The sequence below is a fragment of the Rhinichthys klamathensis genome, unplaced genomic scaffold, assembly GCF_029890125.1.
Source record: "Rhinichthys klamathensis goyatoka isolate OS25496 unplaced genomic scaffold, OSU_Roscu_1.1 h1tg000050l_1, whole genome shotgun sequence".
Classification (NCBI taxonomy): Eukaryota; Metazoa; Chordata; class Actinopteri; order Cypriniformes; family Leuciscidae; genus Rhinichthys; species Rhinichthys klamathensis.
The window spans coordinates 206635-230178 of NW_026606596.1; the positions used below are offsets into that span (position 1 = coordinate 206635).

General features: G+C 36.9%; 2 protein-coding genes across 4 annotated transcripts in view; one reads left to right on the forward strand and one right to left on the reverse strand.

Moving 5' to 3' along the window:
* Positions 1–7517, forward strand: part of cltca (clathrin, heavy chain a (Hc)) — a 35761-nt gene extending 28244 nt beyond the window's left edge. Inside the window, exons 19-31 of the mRNA XM_056247636.1 lie at positions 439–584; positions 754–937; positions 1064–1256; positions 1353–1510; positions 2147–2419; positions 2510–2677; positions 2925–3074; positions 3791–3922; positions 4016–4126; positions 4241–4411; positions 4491–4712; positions 6446–6521; positions 6613–7517. Coding sequence (XP_056103611.1) covers positions 439–584; positions 754–937; positions 1064–1256; positions 1353–1510; positions 2147–2419; positions 2510–2677; positions 2925–3074; positions 3791–3922; positions 4016–4126; positions 4241–4411; positions 4491–4712; positions 6446–6521; positions 6613–6749 — 2121 coding nt within the window. The 3' untranslated portion in view covers positions 6750–7517. The remainder of the gene's footprint in view (positions 1–438; positions 585–753; positions 938–1063; positions 1257–1352; positions 1511–2146; positions 2420–2509; positions 2678–2924; positions 3075–3790; positions 3923–4015; positions 4127–4240; positions 4412–4490; positions 4713–6445; positions 6522–6612) is intronic.
* A 617-nt stretch (positions 7518–8134) lies between these two features.
* The window catches only part of ptrh2 (peptidyl-tRNA hydrolase 2), a 69304-nt gene continuing 53894 nt past the window's right edge, over positions 8135–23544 (reverse strand). Inside the window, exons 1-2 of one of the 3 annotated variants that reach the window (XM_056247633.1) lie at positions 10650–10707; positions 8135–9040 (exon numbers count right to left, since the gene is read on the reverse strand). In XM_056247633.1, the coding sequence (XP_056103608.1) occupies positions 8508–9040; positions 10650–10692 (576 nt within the window). In that variant the 5' untranslated portion in view covers positions 10693–10707 and the 3' untranslated portion in view covers positions 8135–8507. Of the gene's footprint in view, positions 9041–9974; positions 10048–10649; positions 10708–23544 lie in introns of those variants that run through there. The other 2 variants (XM_056247634.1, XM_056247635.1) reach the window with 2 other exon arrangements.

Consider the following 23544-nt stretch of genomic DNA (forward strand, 5'->3'; position numbering starts at 1 on the left):
TTTGTCTTTACTTTGGGAAGCGTAGTAAAAAAAACATTTTTAATTAAGCGGCACGACTGTTTTCAACATTATTTCTGAAGGATCATTAGACACTGAAGACTGGAGTAATGATGATGAAGATTCAGCTTAGCCATCACAGGAATAAATTACATTTTAAAATATATTCAAATACAAAAGTTATTTTAGATTGTAATATTTCACAATATTACCAGTTTTACTGTATTGTTCATCAAATAAATGCAACCTTGGTGAACATAGGAGACTTTCAAAAACATTTAAAACATATATTACCGACCATAAACTTAGTGTAGATGATGTTTTAGATGTGTTTTATACTCTACACTTGTCATTAAAACTCAAATTAGAAGCAATAAATATCTGATTCTCTTGTAAGGTTTTGGAATGTGCTGGTGTTCAAGTTGTTATTTGTGTCTTTAGGTGGTGCAGACAGCCCTGTCAGAGACTCAGGACCCAGAGGAAGTGTCGGTCACAGTGAAGGCCTTCATGACTGCTGACCTGCCCAATGAACTCATTGAGCTGCTGGAAAAGATCGTCCTGGACAACTCGGTCTTCAGTGAACACAGGTGCATAAGCCCAAACATATTCCAATAAACAGCTGGAACAGGGCATTTTTGTGTATTTTCTGACTTGTACAGACATTAAATTCCTTGCCCAAACAGTCTTGCGCAACTTTTTAATGCAAATGAATATTAAATCCTTATCTCATTTAAATAATCCTCATCTCTTTCCTAGAAACCTGCAGAACCTGCTCATCCTAACAGCCATCAAAGCAGACCGCACCCGCGTCATGGAATACATCAACCGCCTGGACAATTATGACGCCCCAGACATTGCTAACATTGCCATCAGCAGCGAGCTGTTTGAGGAGGCCTTTGCTATCTTTAAGAAGTTTGATGTCAACACCTCTGCAGTGCAGGTATATGGTTGAGCCATAATCAGTAAATCTCTCAGCAGCCCCCGTCCTTCGCTTTCAAGTAGGCTTGCTAATGTGATTTATTGAATCGCAGATAAGTAAAGAGCTGATGTTTCCTGTCCTCCTCAGGTTCTGATTGAGCACATCAGTAATCTGGACCGGGCGTATGAGTTTGCGGAGCGCTGTAATGAACCTGCGGTGTGGAGTCAGCTGGCTAAGGCTCAGCTGCAAAAGGGTCTCGTCAAAGAGTCCATTGACTCCTACATCAAGGCTGATGACCCCTCGGCTTACATGGAGGTTGTTCAGGCTGCTGACCAGAGTGGTACGGCCTCTTCAGTTCTAGTCCTAGATAATAAATCATTTTACTTATGGACTTTTTCCTTTGATTCTATTTTCACATCTCTTTTTCCTGGCTAAGGTAACTGGGAGGACCTGGTGAAGTTTTTGCAGATGGCCAGAAAGAAGGCCAGAGAGTCATACGTGGAGACAGAGCTGATCTTCGCTCTGGCCAAAACCAACCGTCTTGCTGAACTGGAGGAGTTTATAAATGGACCCAATAATGCACACATCCAGCAGGTAATGTACACTTGCTTTTTATGAATGGCTAATTCATTTAATGTGTAATAACAGTGTGTAATAACAAAGTGTAGTATTATTGGTTACACTTTATTTGAAGGTGCCCTTGTTAGTGTAATTACACAAAAAAGCACTGTGGAATATTAATTAACAGTGTAAACCTATATAATTAGGGTTAGGTTTATGGTTGGTGCTTGTTACACATCTTACATGTACTTACTATAGTAATAACAGTAAATTATGCATAATTACAGGGACACTAAAATAGTGTTATCGTATTATTTGTATACTAGTATTTATTAATCATTTTGAATTAGCTTTTATTTTTATTTTTCATTTTAGTATGCAGTTTTGTTACAAATTTTTTGTTTTTCAAATATTTCTATTTAGCTGTAATTTATTTTTATTTCAGATTCAGTTATTTTAGTACGTCAACTTTAACTTATTTCAGTTAGTTGCCAGGGTAGCATTTCTAATTTGCAAGTTTTTTCAATAGTTTTTAGAAATGTAAATTTTATTTAATGAAAACAACACTGGTTGTTAAGAGAGATGATTGACAGAGCTTGTCTATATTTTTTAGCTAAGACAAACAGAGCATCACATTTAAAGTTCATTTGTTTTTATTATCGCTCACAGGTTGGAGATCGCTGCTACGACGAGAAGATGTACGAGGCGGCCAAACTCTTGTACAATAATGTCTCCAATTTCGGCCGCTTGGCTTCTACACTGGTCCACTTGGGCGAGTATCAGGCCGCCGTGGACGGTGCCCGTAAGGCTAACAGCACTCGCACTTGGAAGGAGGTGTGCTTTGCTTGTGTGGATGGGAAGGAGTTCAGATTGGCTCAGATGTGTGGCCTTCACATCGTGGTCCATGCCGATGAACTAGAAGAGCTCATCAACTATTACCAGGCAAGTTTTGATCCTACAAAAAAAAAAAAAATTCTGCAACTAACAGAGCTGATAAAATTGAATGATATTGTTTTCAAATGCTCTCTGTAGGACCGTGGGTACTTCGAGGAGCTGATCACCATGCTGGAGGCGGCGCTGGGGTTGGAGCGCGCTCACATGGGCATGTTCACAGAGCTGGCCATCCTCTACTCTAAATTCAAACCTCAGAAGATGAGGGAGCACCTGGAACTCTTCTGGTCCAGAGTCAACATCCCCAAGGTACACAGTAGTACTAACGATGATTGTTATTGCAGATGTTGGTTTGTAACACTCCTCTTTTAGTGTCCCTCACTCAGTTCTGTTAAACAGCAGGAGTTCATTGATTTCTTCTCCCATTATCCCCCTCCTGCTATAATTTAATTCAGCGTGTAATCTGATATTCTCTCGTGATCTTGGTGTCATCATCTGCAATGCACAGATGTTACAAAGTCTGTCTCATTAATCTCTTGACATCTTTCTCTTTCAGGTCCTGAGGGCTGCAGAGCAGGCTCACCTGTGGGCGGAGCTTGTTTTCCTCTATGACAAGTATGAAGAGTTTGACAATGCCATCATCACCATGATGAGCCATCCCACAGATGCCTGGAAAGAGGGACAGTTTAAGGACATCATCACCAAGGTAAAGTTCAACTGCTTTCATAAATGGATACATTCAATTAACTTCTTTTGAGTTCAAACTTTCCCAGTAATACTAAAACTATGTTAATAACTATATATTTAGTAGTTAACTGAAATAAAGCTGAAAGAAAAGAAGCTTTAATTAATTAATACATTTTTAATGGTGAAGTGGGGGAAAATGTTTTTATACACTAGTGCTATTGCATTGAATAAATTACCAGCATCAATAAAGGGTGTAAAAGATTTGGGGAGTTGGTATATATGTGTGTGTAAATGTAATCTATATGTAAATGTAATGATCTAATTACATATACACAAATATGATTTACTATGTAAAAGTGTAGTTTTTATTAAATGATTCTTAGTATAACATTAAATAAACTTAAGACATTAGTTGTGAATGTATTGATTTAAAAAACATGAATGAACATTCATTAAACTTAATATTCATTAAACATTAAAATTATAAATGTTGCCTTGGCAGCTAACTGAAATAAAATAATTAATATTTTTTTGAAGTACTAAAATGATTACAACTAAAATAAAAATGAATTAAAGCTAAATAAATTAGAAAAACAAACATCCTAATAAAATGGCAACAAATTTAAAGTTCAAATAAAAGCTAATTAATAAATACTATACTAGTATATAAATAATACTATAATAACACCAGGAAATGAATTAAATAACAGTGACTGTGTTTCTTATGTTGTTTAGGTGGCCAACGTGGAACTGTACTACAAAGCAATCCAGTTTTATCTGGAGTTCAGGCCCTTGTTACTGAACGACCTGCTCATAGTTCTTTCCCCAAGACTGGATCACTCACGAGCCGTCAACTTCTTCAGCAAGGTAAAGCAAGCAAGCACAAGGCCACCTTTTCCAACTTCAGCAACTTTCCCTCTTTAAGATCAGGTAAAACGAGAGTTTTTCCCATTTCTCCAGGTTAAGCAGCTTCCTCTTGTTAAGCCTTACCTGCGATCAGTACAAAACCACAACAACAAGTCTGTCAATGAAGCACTTAACAACCTCTTCATCTCAGAGGAAGACTATCAGGTATAAACAACACTTTAAAGCATTTTTTCTGAAAAAACATTGAACCGTTATAGTAGCTTGTTGCAGTACCTTATGTCCACCACCTCATCTGCTGTTGAACTATCCCGTCCGCAGGCACTCAGGACATCTATAGATGCATACGATAACTTCGACAACATCTCGCTGGCCCAGCGTCTGGAGAAGCACGAGCTGATTGAGTTCAGGAGAATCGCTGCTTACCTCTTCAAAGGCAACAACAGATGGAAGCAGAGCGTGGAGCTGTGCAAGAAAGACAAACTCTACAAGGTGAGTTGGACAACAGGGTTGTCATCTCAGTTATGCTGTTTGTAAATGTGTTGCTGATCTGATCTGTTGTTCTACCCAGGATGCCATGCAGTATGCATCTGAGTCGAAGGACACGGAGCTGGCCGAGGAGCTGCTGCAGTGGTTCCTTCAGGAGGATAAGAAGGAGTGTTTCGCCGCCTGTCTCTTTACCTGTTACGACCTGCTCAGGCCTGACGTGGTGCTGGAGACGGCGTGGAGGCACAACATCATGGACTTTTCCATGCCTTACTTCATCCAGGTGATGAGGGAATACCTCAGCAAGGTAAGGACAGGCTTCTACTCTAAAATAGGGTATAAATGTGTGGAGGACTACAAGTGCCACTTAACTAAAATGATCAATTATTGTAAATAAATTTGACTAACATTTTAAACACAAACCATTTTAAATATCTGTTTGTTTGTCATTTTGAAAAGTGATTTATTAACATTTACATGCAGTAAATTATACTAATATAATTTAAAGACATCAATTATCAATGTATCAAAAATAAAAATCATTTTTATTTAAATCTTAAACTCAAATGAAACCTTTTTAAATATCTATTTTTCACTTTGAATGTGATTTTATTAACATACTTTATAGTATCATTATTACATTTATTTAATAAATGTATTAATAAAATTTATTATATAATTATTAATTTTAGGTTTTGATGGCCTTAAGAATATATATTCGCGGTATAAGTACCAAAAACCATCTGCTCTGCTAAAAACAGGTTGATTTTGGCCTGTCTAATTAATATTCATGAGCCTCTCGTCTGATTGGCCTGTTGTTTTCTGCGTGACGCACGGCCAGGCCAACCACAGGTAACTAGGGTCACGTATGCTGTAGCCTGCTGTGGCTTGGTGATGCTCACGAGTAAGGTTTATAAAACACCTGTAATGATGGACATTGCTGAGGGAAATGTTATCCGGCCTTATATGTTCGAGCCGGACCCCTAATCGGGCGACGACAGGAGACAACCAACCACCTCCTCAAACACGCTTACAAAAGATGTTTCAGAATAGTAATGTTTTTTTGTTGTTTTTGTTTTTACTTTCGGCATTATTGTAAGAGTATTAGAATTACCATTACATCAATGCTGCACGCAGATTTATCGCTAATTTAAACTGTCTTCTGTAAACACTCAGACTTTTGAAATAACGTTACCCACGCAAGTACACTAAACGTTAGTTTCTGTTAGCAAAACAAAAGACAGAGACTGAGTGAACTCAATCTCACCGGCTTTAACTCAATAAAAACAACAGACACCAACTGTCTGTAACTTAGGAAAACAAACAACGTATTTTGTCTCGTTTCCAACAGATATTCTATCAAAGCTTGTGGCATCCATAGACTGTACAAAACAATACCATCAATTTAGCAACCTGTTAGTGTTGCGTATCTGCTTACAAACTATAATTTCAGATTATGCTGTCTCCATAATATAACATAAAATGTGTGAAGTTTATTTACGGGTTGCGAATTTGAGGTTTGAGGCGAATTTGAGGATTTTGAGGTTGAACTGTCCTGGACTGCGTTTCCCAAAAGCATCGTAAGCCTAAGTTGATCGTAGAGACCATTGGTGGCAATTGTTCTACGATCAACTTAAGCTTACGATGCTTTTGGGAAACCCAACCCTGATCGACGAAGCGGTCACTTTCAAATGTAATTTATTAACATTTAAATACTTTAAATTATATTCGTATAATTATTATTATAACATAAAATAAAATAGACATCACATCACTAAATTTAAAAATAAAAATGTGAGTAAATTTGACTAACGTTTTTTAAATCTTTGTCATTTTGAAAAGATGTATTAAGCGTTACAACTCATAGCATTATAATTATTAAATAAGTTTAATTATTATTAATTATAACTATATTAGTAAATTGTATACTTTTTGAGTGACTATTAATCTGTCTTATTATTGATTTTTGATGAGTTATTCCTAGTCCTCAACAGAAATGAACACACACAGACTGAAGACTTATTTCTCTCATGTTCTTAGGTGGACAAGCTGGAGACCTGCGAGTCTTTGAGGAAAGAGGAGGAGCAGGCGACGGAAACTCAACCCATTGTTTATGGTAAAACAATGAAAGCACATTGCAATGGAAGCTATTTATATTTTTTCAAATAAATTTTTAATACATTTTCTCACTATCTCCCATTCCTCAGGCACACCTCAGCTCATGCTGACAGCAGGCCCCAGTGTGGCCGTCCCCCCGCAGCAGGCTTACGGCTACGGGTACACAGCAGCGCCTGGCTACCCACAGGCTCCTCAGGCCCAGCCAGGTTTCGGTTACGGCATGTAAGGACCTCCCCATTTCCCGCTCGTCCCTCTTCCTGCTGCCGCTTGGTTCGGTCCAGCAATCCCCGTGGATCTCTCTCCCTCAGTCCTCCACCGGTCCGACTCTTACTTTGTGCTCACAACGGGGGATTTGAGCAAATGTTATTCTTTTACTTTACCTTTTTTTTTTTAAATGATCGTTTTTGTTTATTGTGTTTTCTTTATGCCATCATGAAGGACTTTATTTCTATATTGTCAAAGATTTCATTGAGAATTATTTTTTTTTCACATTCCAAATATCTACTAGATTTAATTTCCTGTCTATTTTATCTGTCAATTTAGAGGGGGTGTCTACAATGAGGAGACTTGTGGGAGAAGCAAGTCAGTTTAATTAAAATAAGACAGAAAATCTGATTTGCACTCCGTAGTCAGAGGAAAAACAACTAATGTATCATTTTGATGTGTGTGAGCAGCTTGTTCAGTCTGTCTGCATTTAACTTGTATATTCCAGGAAAGAAAATAAAATCGAGGAAAATGTGACTACCGCCTCCACAAACAAACACTACTCAACACCAGTAATTCAATGCGGTTGTGTAGCTCTCGATAAATATATATATTAAAAAAAAGGTTGTTTTAAATGTATGAAGACACATTCATACGGCAACGTCAAACTTTTTCTCTGACCTATGCAGGTTTTCCATATGAAAAACAAACTTTTGTTGTGCAGTATCGTGCTCATTGTGTGGGACCATCTGTTTGAGGAGGGGTAATGATTAAAATATATATAAATATATATGCGGCTCTTCACACCTGTGTATTTTACTAACCTTACCTCTCTGTGCTGCAGCGTGTGTGTGCGTATGCGTGTATGCTATTGTTGTGATGTTTAGGTCACTGTAAGGCAGCGAAGTGAGACTAGAAAGCCAGTTTATCCTGCCAGTTGTTCCGAAACTCAATTTACCCTTTATTTGTACAGAAGAGAACTCACAAATGGTAATTTGGTTTAAGAAAGATTTAAACTCCCTGTGTGTCCTGTACTCAGTTTTCACTGAGTTGAGATTAATCGTAAATATACACGTAAATTGTAGAGATCTGATTGTGCACAGAGAATGAGATTCCCCCCCCCCCCCCTTCTTTCCCCCCCTCCCCTTCTTTCCCCCCCTCCAGATTACCATATAAATAAAGGCTTCTTGTTCATCAAGAAAAATATGGTCTAAACAGAGTTTCATGTGCCATGTATTTTTTTTGTAATTCCTCCCCCTTCATACTCACTGGACAGTTTGATTCAGACATGCATAACATAAATTAAGCTTTAAAGTGGGAATTCATGGCTTGATCACACATGTAAATAAAAATGTTAATACGTCTGATTTAATAAGCAGCCAGTTTGTCAAAAATCCAGTGTTTTAAATCCAAATCCCCGCAGGTCATATTAGCATTGTGCAACTGAAAAAGGAACAGGTCATTTTTGCACCAAAGTTTAACAAACAAAAGTCCTTTATTCCATTGGGTATGAGGGGGGTGATTAATATGATAAAAATGAGATTCCCAAATAACTAATTTTCTGTACATAAACTTATGACAAAACAAATGTACTCGTATGTTCAATGATGGAATGGGTAAACTGTTTACTTAAAATAAATGGTTAAACCTATAAATCAATGTGTCATTTTAACCCTTTTAATTCAAGTTCTCCACTCAATCTGACCGTATAAAAACTATAATGTCTAAGAATTGGTCAAAACTGCCCCAGTTTTGTCCCATCTTATTTGAATAGTGTTATTCAGTATAGTTTCAAGTGTCCTGTCACTTTGTCAACAAGATCAGCCGGACCAGGTCCCACGCCAAGAACTGTCCGAGACCCTGGTGCAATTTGGGTTCTTCCAGCATCTTGGATTAAACTGACGGGAAGTCCGACCTCTTTGGCGTGGGTCAGCAGCTCCAGCAGACAGTCCTCGTCTGGAGCCTTGACCACCACTTTGGGCTGGCCGCAGTACTCCCACTGTTTCAGGAGCTCTGGGTTCCTGCGCTGGACCTGCTTGTAGGCGGACACAGCAGCGTGAGAGCACTGTGCCGCCGCTTTACCTTTGCCCATCTTCAGATCAGTTCGGACCACCAGGATCATTTTGAACTCTCCGCTCTCGCCCATCACACTGGCCTCGCTGCCAACACCGGCGCTGTTTCCTAAAGCCGCCATCATGCTGCGGGACGATCTGCCAAAACGCCCACTGAGGTGCCATCCGAGGCAGAGCCCACAGCCCACACCTGCCAGTATACCCAGAGCAACAGGCCCATACAGAGAATCCATCATCATGCCTGATGAAATAAAGTGATTAGCAGTGTTAGGTACATTACTTTAAAAAAAAAAGTCAGAGTAATTAAATTACTGTACTGATTACTCTCTCATAAAAGTATTGCATTACTTATTACTTTCTAAATCCCATATCAACCCTGATCAGTTGAACAATACCAGGATGGACAGGAAACTGTTTAACCCTTACACAAAATTATCATGGTAACCATAGGGTTAATGTTACTAGATAAAGCCGTTATTAACCAATGGCATATAAAATTACTTTAAATGACAGATAGATTCTGAAAACAATTATTAATTTATTATATGTGTATTATAAATATTATTTATATTTGTAGCTAAAACTGTTACTAAAGGGTTTATTTTTTAGTTGTTTACCATTTTAAGGGAATGGTATAAAATGCACAGAATCAAATAATTCATGGCTCGATCACATATGTAAATAATACTAAATATACTAATAGTCACATCTGACGTAATAAGAAGCCAGTATGACATGAATCGATTATATTAGCATTGAGGTGCAATTGAAAAAGTACAAAGAGCATATAAAATGATACTATATGAGAAAGATTCTGAAAACAGTGTATGGAAAATCAATTGGTTTTTTTTTTTAGTTACAATAACTGTTACTGTGGTATTTTAGAGGAAACTATGGTAACGATAGTAATTTTGGTAAAATATATGTTATAACACCCACTGAATCAAATGAAGATTAATATAATTTGTGTTACTAATATTCTATCAAACAAATCCCTGTGCACAAGTAAATGTCTCTAATGTCATTCGTCCATGGCAAATCATGCTGGCAATCTAGTCGGCTGGAATCTAGTATTTAAAACGTGTTCATTTAAACGACCATCTAAATTAAACTAACAAGTGTTGTTGAGCCTATTCAGAATACATTTATTTAGGACCACTTGAAATCGGACTCACCAGCAATCAAAATGATTCAGAAACCTGAAGTTTCCAGCAAACTACACGGGCCGCTTCTCTCAAGCCGACGCTTATTGATGACGTCACGAGTTGGAGTTTAAAGAAACCGCGGAAAGGCGGGACATATTCAGTCAGGTTTGTATAATGTGTATTTTATCCTTATTAATGAATATTATAATGCGGGCACCTTAATTTCACACATCTTTTTCAGGGACCTTTGATTTTAGAACGGAAATAGTCAACCATCATTTTACTGACTAGGCTAACCTAAATGTGTAACTTTATTGTCTTGATGCTTATTTATGCCCATGACATTTGACATTGTAAGAGTGATTATGTCACAAAATCTAGTAACCTGCCTACATAGACAGCATTTTTGAGCATCATGGCATGGGTTAGCTATGTGTGGATGCTGTAACAGCTGACTATCTACCATACTCCCACAATTAGGTTCCAATCTCTCATCCGGGTACTTTCCATTCTTTACTCTTTTGAACCCCAGAGGCCCAACCTAATTTAAGACAGTGAAGCTTTCAAACCAGACACTGTTTTTTGGCCTAGCCTCTCATGGTTTTGCACCCTTAGTGTAGCATTGGGAGAGCAGGTGTGCTCAGGATTGTGTAAGACATTATGGACAAAATGTTCTTGATTCTGACATTTAAGATCGTCTTATACCTGCTGGCTCTTTTTGTTGTTGTTTATCCAGGTTGCTGTTCATCTGCTGGTTTGACACCAGCTGTGAAGGTTATCCATCCTGGGTGAAGGCACTATGTGAAATCCGTAATTGTAAAGAATACAAAAATGAATACAATTACAAATGCGCATTACATTATGTTAGGCATGCATTTCAGCAGGGAATTTGAAGGATGGGTCTGTGTTTTTGTGTTGCTGCACTTTGAAATTTGAGAATCAAGAACAAGTAGGCCTACTGAATGTTTTGAAAGACAAAAGAAAGAGATGTGAAAAGATCTGGTCCAAGAAGAAAACCAGCATCAAGCGTTTTCACAGCAAAGTGCAGTACCTTCCGCTGTGATGGCAATAAAAACTTTTTGTTTGTGTGATGTCAACACCCTGCAGTACTTGAATTATTTTCAGTGCATTTGTGGTGGGCCTCAGGGTTTTTTGTGTGGTTGGTAACTGAAATGAGAGTCTTTATATAGACTGTCATGCCACTGGCCTATTTAGTGCTTGTGATATCTCACTAGACTAGGGTATCGGTAGGTGCACAAATACTCATCCTTCCTGTGAGTTTGTCACATGCAATCTTTCAAACTTAAAGGATTAGTTCCCAAAAATGAAAATTATCCCATAATTTACTCACCCTTAAGCCATCTGTGTATATGACTTCTTTCAGCGAAACACAATCAGAGTTATATAAAAAAAATATCCTTGCTCTTCCAAGCTTTATAATGGGAGTGAATGGTGCCCTGGATTTTGAATCCCAAAAAAGCGCATCCGTTCATCATAAAAGTAATCCATACGGCTCCAAGGGGGTTAATAAAGGCCTTCTGAAGCAATGTGTTTTTGTAAGAAAAATCCATAACTTTATAAAGTATAATCACTGGACTTAAGTAAGTCACAGATTTTGAATGACATGAGGGTGAGTAAATGATGGCAGACTATTCATTTTTAGGTGAACTGTCATTTAAATGATGGGATGTTTAGGTCCCAGTTTAAAAAAAAATATTGAAATGAACAGGCTTTTTTATATTATTTTTTAGCTTTACAAAATGTGGGTTGCACTCTTGTCTTGGCATCCATGATGATTCTGGCAGTGCAGATGGTTGTGTCACTGGGTCATGCACAGGTCTGATTGGGTTACAGTAATTTGCAAAACACAGAAAAGAACCTCAGCCACTAAAATGATCAGAGAAAGAGAATACGAGAGAACAGGCAAGACTGTGAATGCAGATACTTCCCTTTTCTGTCTTTCTCTGTGTGGGCCTAAAGACATTTTAAATATTGTGATTTTCTGTCCCTCAGGTGCATGAATGTCTATAATGAGATGTCTGAAAATGGGACAGAGTTAAAGATTCGTTGAAGAAGAGTGGGACTGTGGGACCAACATAATCAGAGCTCTGGAAAGACAGGTCAGCCTTGCAGGCTTTCTTCTAATGTACTCATTGACCTCACTATAACAGAAATGTGCACACTTTTCCTTTTATAAGGCAATTTTCAGTGTAAATACATTATACTGCATCCTGCATCTATCTATCTATCTATCTATCTATCTATCTATCTATCTATCTATCTATCTATCTATCTATCTATCTATCTATCTATCTATCTATCTATCTATCTATCTATCTATCTATCTATCTATCTATCTATCTATCTATAGTTTGGGGTCGAATGTTAATGAAAGAATATCATGCTTACCAAAGCTGCATTTATTTGATTATTAGAATATAAAATAAAAGTAAAATTGGAATATATTTTTTAAAATGTCTGTGATGGAAAAGCTGAATTTTCAGCCTCATTTCTCCAGTCTTCAGTGTCACAGGATTGTTCAGAAATCATTCTAATATGCTGCTTTGGTGCTCAAGGAACATTTCTTATTAGTATCAATGTTGAAAACTGCTTGATATTTTTGTAGAGACGCGTGATACATTTTTTTCCAGGATTCTTTGATTAATAGAAAGTTCAAAAGAACAGCATTTATTTAAAATAGAATATTTTGAAATATTGCTAATGTATTGTCACTTTTGAATGTTAGCGTGTATATACACTTTTTTTTCAGACAGCAAATTAACAGAATCCCCTCTTATGTGTGCATACAACAAATGTACAAGCAGTAGAAACCATGGATACGAAGAGGTTTTGATCCTCCTGCTGCTGTACATCCTGCTACAGACATTCATGTTGACGAAGTTGCTCAAGAGGTCAAATTCCAAAAAAGAAATATAAATGAAATAGATAGAAAAAAACTTGATTCTTTCTGCCTCCAAAAGATTTAAGAATAACCATTAACAGTGTCTTTTACATCTTAAAGCCACATCTTAATCCAATAAAAACACTTGCAGTGGTTCTCACAAATTAAGAATGACATCTAACTGTAAGTTAGAGTCTTTGCCAAGATGGTCTGGGTTTATTAAAACCCCCTGAGATTATTTTAATATATTTTGTTTCAGTTCTGCAGAAGAGGCTTGAAAAAGCTTAGGTTAGAGGAAGGCTGCTCTTGCGAAACAGCCTCGGGTATGTAATACCAGTAGTTAAACACTTAGAACTAGGGGCCTCTGAGCGGTTTCCTCCCACACAGCTGAATGTGATAGAGTGTGTGCTCTACGTGCACTTCAAGAGCACATACTGTTCAAGTTCACCACTTTAATGTTTACATAGTGCGATGAGCATGACATTTTTTTAAATATTGAATTATATTTACTTTTTGCATTAACTAATACAGAAAATCGCTTTTTTCAGCCCACCATCTTCAAACTGACTACTTTTTGCAGGGGCTGATAATGTGCAGCTTTAATTGTGCTTTAACTGGCAAGTTTACATGGAAAAACCCATCTTTTTTCATACGAGAAACTCAAGTCGCCTCTCAGCATGTGTGGGAGCGTTTAGTCAGGGCGAAATGCTATGACTCGTAAGACTGACGTGGAAATGATTCTAATATGACTAAGTCTGACATTCCCGGACCAGGCGTCTGACTTTGGCTTTTCCAAAACTGCAGCACCCAATTGACGCAAATGACTGCTGCAAAATAGGCCAACGGATGCTCCACTCCCCTGAACAAGTTCCCATTTGTCCACAGCTCATTTTTAATATGAAAAGGGATAGTTCTACAGTGAAATAGTGCCAATGTTGGCCAACATTTTTAAATGTGATCAGACTTTTAAATTGACTTTTGTTGGTAACCTAATGGAGTTAAAGGGATAGTTCTCCCAAAAATTAAAATTCTGTTATCATTTACTCACTCTCAAGTTGTTCCAAACCTGTATAAATGTTTTTCTTCTGCTGAACACAAAAGATATTTTGGAGAATGTCAGTAACCAAACAGTTGATGGGCCCCATTGACTTCCACAGTATAAATAATATATAATCTTTATAATATCAAAATATCATCTTTTGTGTTCAGCAGCAGAAAGAAATCCATACAGGTTTGGAATAGCATTGAGCATACGCATAATGTGTTAGGTCACAGCTACGACCTGTACTGTCTTTTAAAGACTTTAGATGTCCGCATCTAGTTTACTTTGTTGTCATTATGCTATTGCATAATTGTAAATCATCTATTTATTTGTTTACAAATGTGTACCGTGGTTACGGCCTTGTTTTCTCCTCTTTACTGCAGTCTCTCTTCAGGCAGCACATGAGAAGTTGAAGCTGAGCCTACTGTTATGTAACAATTATAAAATCTTTATATCTATTTTTAGACTTCAGTCTTGTCAAGTCTTTTAGAAACGACGATGAGCTGGTTTTGATCTTGGATCACTTTGTGCATGGATTTGATTGCATTAAAACCCTCATTTATGATGCAGTTATTTTAAAGATTTGTATTTGTATTCTTGTTTTTTTTTGTGTGGTTGCGTAATGCCCTCTCTAGCTCAACACAAAAACATGCCTTGACATCTCCATCTCTTCCACATAAACTCTAATTATTGCTAAACCTGACACAGGTAATTTATGAATGATGACTTTGCAAATTTTATATCATACTTGTATAAACAGTTTCTGCATCTGGCAAAACATCACACATAAAAAACCCTATATGTATTCAAATCCTTAAAGGGATAGTTCACCCAAAAATGAACATTCTAGCATCTTTTACTCACCATTATGTTATTCCTGTATTACTTCCTAACACAAAAGAAGATATTCTAAAGAATGCTTCAACTGTTTTGTCCATATAATGAAAGTCAGTGGGGTCCAAAACAATATTGTGTTCCACAGAAGAAATTCATACTGGTTTGAAACAATTGGGGAGTGAGTAAATGATTACAGTTTTCATTTTTGGGTGGACTATCCCTTTAAATACAAATTCAGCAGGGCCAGTGGCCAAACACCTTAACCCAGCTGTGACCTTAAATCCAAACCAAATCTTCACCAAAATCCTACTGTGCATGCTGTGTTTAATCCCTTACATTTACAATAGCCACAAAAGCTAACCAGCACGCTGTAATGGCTTTGAAAGGTCTACACTTACAACTTAATGTCACATGAAGTGGGGAATGAGACCGTTTTGTTTTACTTTCCTGGAATTCCAGTGATGCAGATCTCTAGCCCCTTTCCAGAAACCCTTCAATAGTTCCATAATATAAACCTGCAAGTTTCACTAGAACTGCAAAACAACCTGCCCTCTTCACCAGCAGGAGATGGAGAGACCCAGAGGAACATTTTACAGCGTAGAACTTGCTCTTTCATAGCCAATTACTGGATTCGTCTCAGATGTTTCTCCTAAAATTCCTTAGTAGCAATAAATTACACACAATTGTTGACACGCAGCAAGAGTACAGCTATAAAATGAATGTGATTCAAATAATATATATTGGGAAGAATATATTTGGTGTCGTGGCAAGTCTGAGCACAATTTGGGAAATTATTCTCTTCTGAAACTCCACAGACAAATCTAAGAAGCAAAATGAAAATCCTGTCATCATTTACTCACCTTCCTCGTGTCGTTCCAAAACTGTATGATTTTATTTTTCTGTGGAACATAAAAGAAGATGGTTTGAGAAACATGGGTCTTTGTTTGGTTTAATATCAAAGTCAATGGGCTCTGATGTTGTTTGGTTCCCAATGCTCTCCAAAATATCTTTTTTGTGTGTTTTGCAAAAAAAAAGAAAGAAATGCATACAGGGGTATGAGGTGGAGTAAATGATGACAGAATTTTCATTTTTGGGTCAAACCATCCCTATACACAATTTGTAATGTATGTAATCTGCAGAGAAAAAAAGAGATCTAAAAGAAATCTCATTTTTGTTGGGAAGTGATGAAGAAAAAGCTGAGGGAAAGAGCAACCACATAAGTGAAACAGAAATAGATGAAATGGAAAGAATAGGGAATCTGTGAGCGAGTTGGTGAATGAGAGCGAGGGAGGGAGAGATAGGCAGAAGGAACTTGCTGCCCCTGGTTGGTGTTGTGTAAGACTTGGCTGGCTGTAGCAGAATAACACTCTTATTCTCTCAGTGCTTTGAACTCTGGTACCCTACAGCTCCGACCACTCCTCTCTGCAACAGCAAGAACTCACACTGAGGTGCTCCTCTCTCTCACTCTCTCTATTTCCCTCTCCCCTTTTCTGCTGTGTCGCACTTCTCTTTCTCTTCCCATGTAGCTACCTCTCTGCTCCGTTCTCATTTGTCTTTCACTCTCTCCCACATGTAGTTGCCTGCTTCAGATGTGTCGGTGTACCCTTCACATATGAAGAAAGTTTGTGTTTTCTGTCCTGATGGACTGGGAACCAGCGTGCACAGCTTCTTCGTCTGGTAAGAACCACCTGCAACATGTCTGTGCCTTGCAAATTTGTTTTATAATAGTTTTTATTTTATTTTATAGGAGCTGCTGCATGCATGTATTTCAGGTTGCATCTTCCTAAAGGCTTTCTAAAGGTGTTTTTCTTGTGCAAGTGGTTGTGTAACCCTTACATTGCTTCCTTGTTGCATATGCGCCTGTAAGCAATGTCTATGTTGTTCAGTCTGAAAGAGAATCCACGTGCGTGTGATGGTTTCACAGCAATGCTTGGGGTCTGCAAGTGTGTTGATCAGAGTCGATAACGGGTGATGTTTCGTGTTGTGTGTGTGTGTCTGTCAGAATGGCAATTCGTGTTTAGGATCGGTTGTCATTTTACGAGGCTATTGGAATGAACGAACCCGTTGACCAGCGGTTTAGCTGAGGACACGCCCCTCTCTCTGTCTTCTTCTTGTTGTTGTTCTCTTCTCACTCAGCAGCACCTTGTGTTTTTCCCTTCGCCTTGCTCCGTCGCCGCTTTTTTAATCTTCTATCGCAAAAATGTCTACGTTCAGCTTCTGTCTGACATACAGGTGCTGGAACGGCCACAGACAGATGCTTCAAACATCTGGTGGGTTTTAGGGAGGGCTCACTAACTGTGAATATCCCTCTGCGTCACACGCGCGCTACGCTACAGTTGCTGTTTCAGTTGGCACCGTCTCTGGATTCAAGTGCTGAAAAGAATGTACTAGAAACTTCCTCTGGAAAAAGAACTTTCCTGTCCTAAATGTAATCTGAGAAGGTTTAGTGACTTCTTGTTTTTTTTACGGGTTGGCATGTTGTGTTTCTTGTTATCTGCTAGAACTGAAGCGACACCGTGTGGTTGGTTATGTAACAGACGAACCCAGTGACCCCTCGGATTCATTGAGGTTTACTAGGAACTGATAAATTAAGCTAGTCATGCATAGACTTTAACTGTGAGCTAAAGTTATATATTTATTATACATCTACATTAGGGATATTCATTATGTCAACACTATTGTCGGATATGTGTGTTTGTTTGTTGTTGTCCGGTATTTGATTTTTATTGGTTGAAATTGTTTCTACTTATTTTAAGACTAGTATTGCTATAATCTAGCACTAATTTAAATGGATAATGGTGGATTATGGCAAATATTATCAGTTTTGTGTACATGTAATAATAGAACAGATATGTGTGTTTGTGCATAAAAAATGAATGCATATTTGTTCATATTTTATATTATTTATTATACTGTTAATTCATTTAAATTAATTCCCTCTAAATTCATTTAACATTACAAACAAATATAATTTTTTAGTTGCTGGTTATGTATTTATTACATATTAAAGCTGAAAATAAACAGATTTAGATTTTAAGATATAGAACATTTTAAAACAGACATATCTAATACATTATAGATAGAACTTAATTTTGTTTTGTGTTTTCCTTCAACTCTACACAATGTCCAGAAGATGGCGCCATAGACCACTGTGAGTTTTTGGCCCTGCTTTGTTACTAAATAGTCCAGATGTCATCTGAGACCTACACATTTTTACTCCACATTGTGTTTAAGAAATTAATAGACTTGTTACCTGTTGTGGCCTGAAACTACTAGAGGGGGCATTTTTGGATTTTCAACATATGGATTTCTCTTTTCTAGAGTAATAATTCTTTCTTTTTAGCCTGTGAAGGCGTTGTCATGTTTTCCTGTTTGTCTTTTGTGACAAAGCAAATGCACGTATCCATTCATATAATACGCTCTGCGTATATGATATATGTCATCGCTCTCTATACTTTCGAATACTATAGTAGTTAATTATTGAGCGTGAACACATACATTGCTGGAAGTAAATACAGTTTTAGTGCAGATTCTGATATATCTAGGTGAATCTTATGAAAACTGTCAGAAATATCTGGGTCATCCAGATTACACTTTGCATAAAGAAATAAAACCAGTTATTTTCATGACAGTTAAAAACCTTTGATGCTTACATTGCAAATTCATTATCATAATAATTTTACATTTGAATGTGACTTAATGCATCTTGTGGTCACAGTGAACTTTTTCATCTTTAGTTTTTTTTGTTTAATTTTAATTTTTTTCCGCAAAACAAGTTTGAGATCTGCTGCAATGTACAAAAAATTGATAATGATATTATTTAAATTGTTGTGTAAACAAGTATCATGGTGGCATTAGTTGTATTGAACTTATTTACTCCTGATATTTTTTTAAAGGTCTGAACAGGGTGGTTTTACACAGTATTCAGTATGAGGAGGAGGAAAATGAGCTTAAATGTTGTGAAAATAATCTCACAAAAAACTACGACGACTACTTTGTTTATGCAAAATATAAAGTCTTATTTTCTCTCCTTTTTAAGGTGAAATATAACCTGAACATTTTCCCCATTCATCATCATTTAGTGCGTTTAACACATTTACTTTCACAACCAAATTTGTTTTGATAAATCTGTACGTTTTCTGAACATCACTGACTGTTTGATCCACCGAGTTTTGATTAAATGATAAAGGACACCACACATTTAGTTCTCGCTGTTGTCCAGCAGAGGGTGAAGGGTATAACTATTTAAAGAGGACCTGATGTTAATTCAATCCCACTCTTGTGAAGTCACCCTTTCCTTATGGAGCTGTCAGTCCATCAGAAATATGGAAAGGATACATAAAACCGTGATGAAAATGTTCAATATAAATTTATGGAGCTGTAAGTTTTTACTTGTCTCTAATGAATGACAGATGACCCACATCGCCGGCTCATTCGAAGCTGCTAAAGACCGTTACTTACTGGACGAGCGCTGCGATAAAGGTCTTTATGAAGTTCTCGTGATTTGTTTCTGATGGCTGTTTTGTCTTGTATCTCAGAGACTCGTGTGAGTCACAGTTCGACCCCATCATCTCCCTTTGTGTCTCCCAGTGGGAGGCAGGACCACGTGTACTCTACCCCCTCGCAGGAAAGTCAGTTGTTATAACTTCAACTAGCGGGCACATTTATGGACCTTTGTTCAAGTTGTAAAATATCATTCTTCTTTCCTCTTACTTTCTATTTTAGAGATATTAACTCATCTTTAAGTTAAATATGTACTGTAAATCACGTCCATGATGTGTGTTAAAAATAATATATATATATATGTGTGTGTGTGATCTAATAGTATAAAATAAGCAAATAATATTTATATATATCACATACCATAGTGTTTACATGACAGCTTGGTACTTTATGAAACACCATGTTCAAAAAACAGTAGTAGTGATTTTTGTGAATATATTGCTGTGGCTTTTGTCATTGCACTTTTATTGTCAGTTTGGAAATTACCACACTTTACTGTAAATCAACAAATTTGACCATAAAAACATGGCATTGTATTTCAACATTTACACTTGAATGTAAGCCGTCATTAATGCAATCTCTCATAAAAGAGAGAGAGTGTGTGTGTGTGTGTGTGTGTGTGTGTGTGTGTGTGTGTGTGTGTGGAAGTTTTCCTCCACATAGCCAGTGTGTTCCTACAATGTCATTTTGCCATAATCAGCTTTAAAACGTGTTTTTTTTTTTAGGATGTGAGGAAAAGGGCTATTAGTCCATTTGAAATAACGCAGCTGGCATCCATCACAAAGGGAAGTACACTGCATTTCTCTATATAAAAGTTTTACACCGGCTATAGAAAGTGAAAAATGTGTTTACGTGTTCACAAATTAAAAAGACTCTTAAATAAAATTGCAGTTGGTGCCCTGAAGCTGTAACCAACTATGACAATAAAAATATCAGGGTTGGGTCATTGTGGTGATATTATATTTCATATCGTCTCCCAATAGATTTGGTATGTCGCTGTTTATTCGCAAACTTTAAAAAACGAATAACGCATACCTTTTCCACTTAATGTATTCATTTATTAATTACAGTTATAAAGAGTGAAAATATTTTTTTATTGTCTATGTTTATCTCGTTTTGACATGTAAAAGAAAGGCTTTAGGAGACTGGTTTCTTCAGTGTTTTATGTTTGGTGCTTTTTTTGTCTCAAACTTCATTCTCAGATTTGTTGTTTACCTGATAAAAAGTTGTTGTTTTTTATTCCTAAAATTGAAATATTATTAAAATCTAAATAATATGATTAATATACATTTGAACAAAAATGAACAGGTTGGTTAAAACATTTAAAGGAACAATTAACTATTTGTTTGTAAACTGTTAGTCTAACTGTTCATTAACTTGCACGAATACACGTTTCTCTTGCTATCTTAATGTGGATGTGCCATACAAGAATTTTAATTGGTTTCAAATGACTAGACGAATTTTAAACAATCTCTAAACCTTAAATAAAAAGAATTGAATTTTTAAAAATTAAGGAAAAAACTATATTTTTAATGTCAGATTTTTTATTTTATTTTTTAAATTCATTTTGATGTAATCCCCCCCCCCCCCCCCCAGGATACACACACACACACACACACACACATATATATATATATATATATATATACACACACACACACACACATACACAAACTGATGTTTGTTTCACTATATTAGTGAAGACATTGCATAGACTTCCATTGATTTTTATATCAAGTACATGATATTTTCTATCATCTAACCCCCCTAAACATAACAATCCCAGGAACGTGCAAAACAGTAGATTTAAATAAAAAATGTTTACTAGTGAGGACTAGTAAAATGTCCTCACTAGTCGATTGTCATGATATTTCACTATATAAATGAAGACATTTGGCTTTTGCAATTGTCGCAAGTATAGCCAAACCTACACACACACACACACACACACACACACACAATTAGTTACACACACTATTTACCATGATCCAGATTCTGAAGCCCATCTCACTGTTTTGGAAAATTATTTTTGTGTCTGACATGAGCTTTACTAAACTATTTCAAGTCCACTTGCAGTCCTAAACGTGAACACTATTGTCCAGGTGCACACAAATACACACTCCCGATACCTCACCCCTCCCTGTCCCCTCATTCGCCTCACAACGGCATTGTAACCGAGCGCGTCATTCACGATTGTGGGTGGGTTTGAGCTGTGAGTCAGACTTGTACCTGCTCAGGGCCGTGAAACCGCATTTGAGACACACGAAAGGAAACAGCCAATTCATACGGGTGATGTGACAGGTGCAAATGTGTGCAGACGTGCCTGATTATGTGTTAAAGGTGAAGCAGTACTGATGTTCGGCACGAGATCCCAACATATTTTCCTCTCAATTTTTAACTAAATGTTTGTTTTTTTCTGTTTGTGCTTAAACGTAGACAAAAACTCCTTTTATATGAAGAAACTTGTTTTGGGGATGAATGAAACAGGCGCTTTCATTGATTCTTTTTCTCATTCACCAGAAGGACTATGACGTGACACACATCCCACGTCTGACTTACTGCTGGATAAAACAAAGGGAAATTTGTCAATAGCATCTGTGTTTATGTTGTTTGAGTATGTTGAACTGTTGTACAAGATTGTAGGTTTCTAGTAGGTGTTCTTTTTCTGCTGCTGTATGCAAATGAATTGGGGGCGAATCCCTGTCTGCAATCCCGTTGGAAGTAGCTGCTCATTTGCATGTATTGGGTCTTAATTGCTTTACAGTATATTTATTTTAAATCTTAAAAATGTTATTTAATATATTTTATATTTGTGTGACATAAATATCACATTATACTACCACAGCTAAAAATGTTCAAATGAAACTTTTTTTGTGTGTTTATGAGCTTAGCATAGCATTAACATATTAGGAAAAGCTCTTTTGATTATCTAGAACAAGATAATGTACAACATTTTTGATTGATAAAAGGTGATAGGATCTGGAAGGGGATGTCTTAAATGACACCAAACATCGGCAACACTCGCTAGAAATATAAGATGTTTTTTTTAAGGTGAGGGTTTAGTAAGAAATATGCTAGAATCATCTGTACCATCTGAATTCTAGGTTATAAACTTGTTTAGATCCTGTAGCCCTTTAAAACATTTTTTCAGTAACAATTTACATTTAAGGTTTCATTTGTGAACATTAGATAACTAAATGAGTTATCATGAACTAAAAACGAACAATACTTCTACAGCCTTTATCAATCTTAATGTTAATTTCAACATTTACTAATGTTTTTAAACAAAAAAATTTATCTAATGACATTAGTTATTAGGGACATTATATATATATATATATTGCTCATTGTTTATGTTAGATATTATAATGCATTAACTAATGATACCTTTGTTTGTACATTGACTTCACTTTTCAGTTGTAGTTCCTGTTCTTTGTCAAATTCTGATGTCACCTGCAGACCATTGTCTCTAAATATTTGTAAGAACATACTCCAGTAGCGAGAGAATCTGGTTCTTTGCCGTTCTAAATAGGATAGTTTGTCAGTTCTGTTCATGATGAGGCCAATAAATTATGAATAACAAAGGCGTTTGTGCCGCTTGATGTCTTTCTAGAGCAGGACACTCCCTTCCCTCCCGACAGATCAAAACAAATTAGGGCATAAATGGCTGGACTTTTAATTGTCTTGAAATCTTGTGATGCATGAAAGACCAAATGTGAATGTAACCAGTCAATCAATGCACATTGTGTCTGTTTTAATGCCAAGTATAGTCATAAGAATTGTTTGAGGTCTGTCTCGTCGACGGCCTCACCTAATTGTCCTTGGGCCGGACAGCATGTGTGTGTTCCGGTGGCATTGCAGTGGGTGGAGGAAACAGAATGAGCTCATGTGGTTGAAAATCCCACATTGATAAATCATGGACTAACCCCCACGCATGCACACACACACACACCCAACCACACATTATTTCAACCCAGGGGAGGCTGTCTCATAGTCACTGAAACACACACATACACTGTCCAGATTGCAATCCGAACATTCTCTGTCATCAGCGATTGATCATGCAGTCCAACGTGATTTGGATGTTTCCTACACAAATCAAGTAATAGTGAATTTCACAGAAGCTTTGTTGGTGCCACAGATGATGACCTCACTGTCTAAGCTTGATATAGACCTTAAGTTTTTTTGTTTTTTTTACCTGAACTTTGCATTCTTTTAGTGTGTCTTTGTGTGTGTGTGTGTGTGTGTGTGTGTGTGTATATATATATATAGACAGAGAGAGAGAGAGAATTTAAAGTCAAGTAATCAATAGTGTA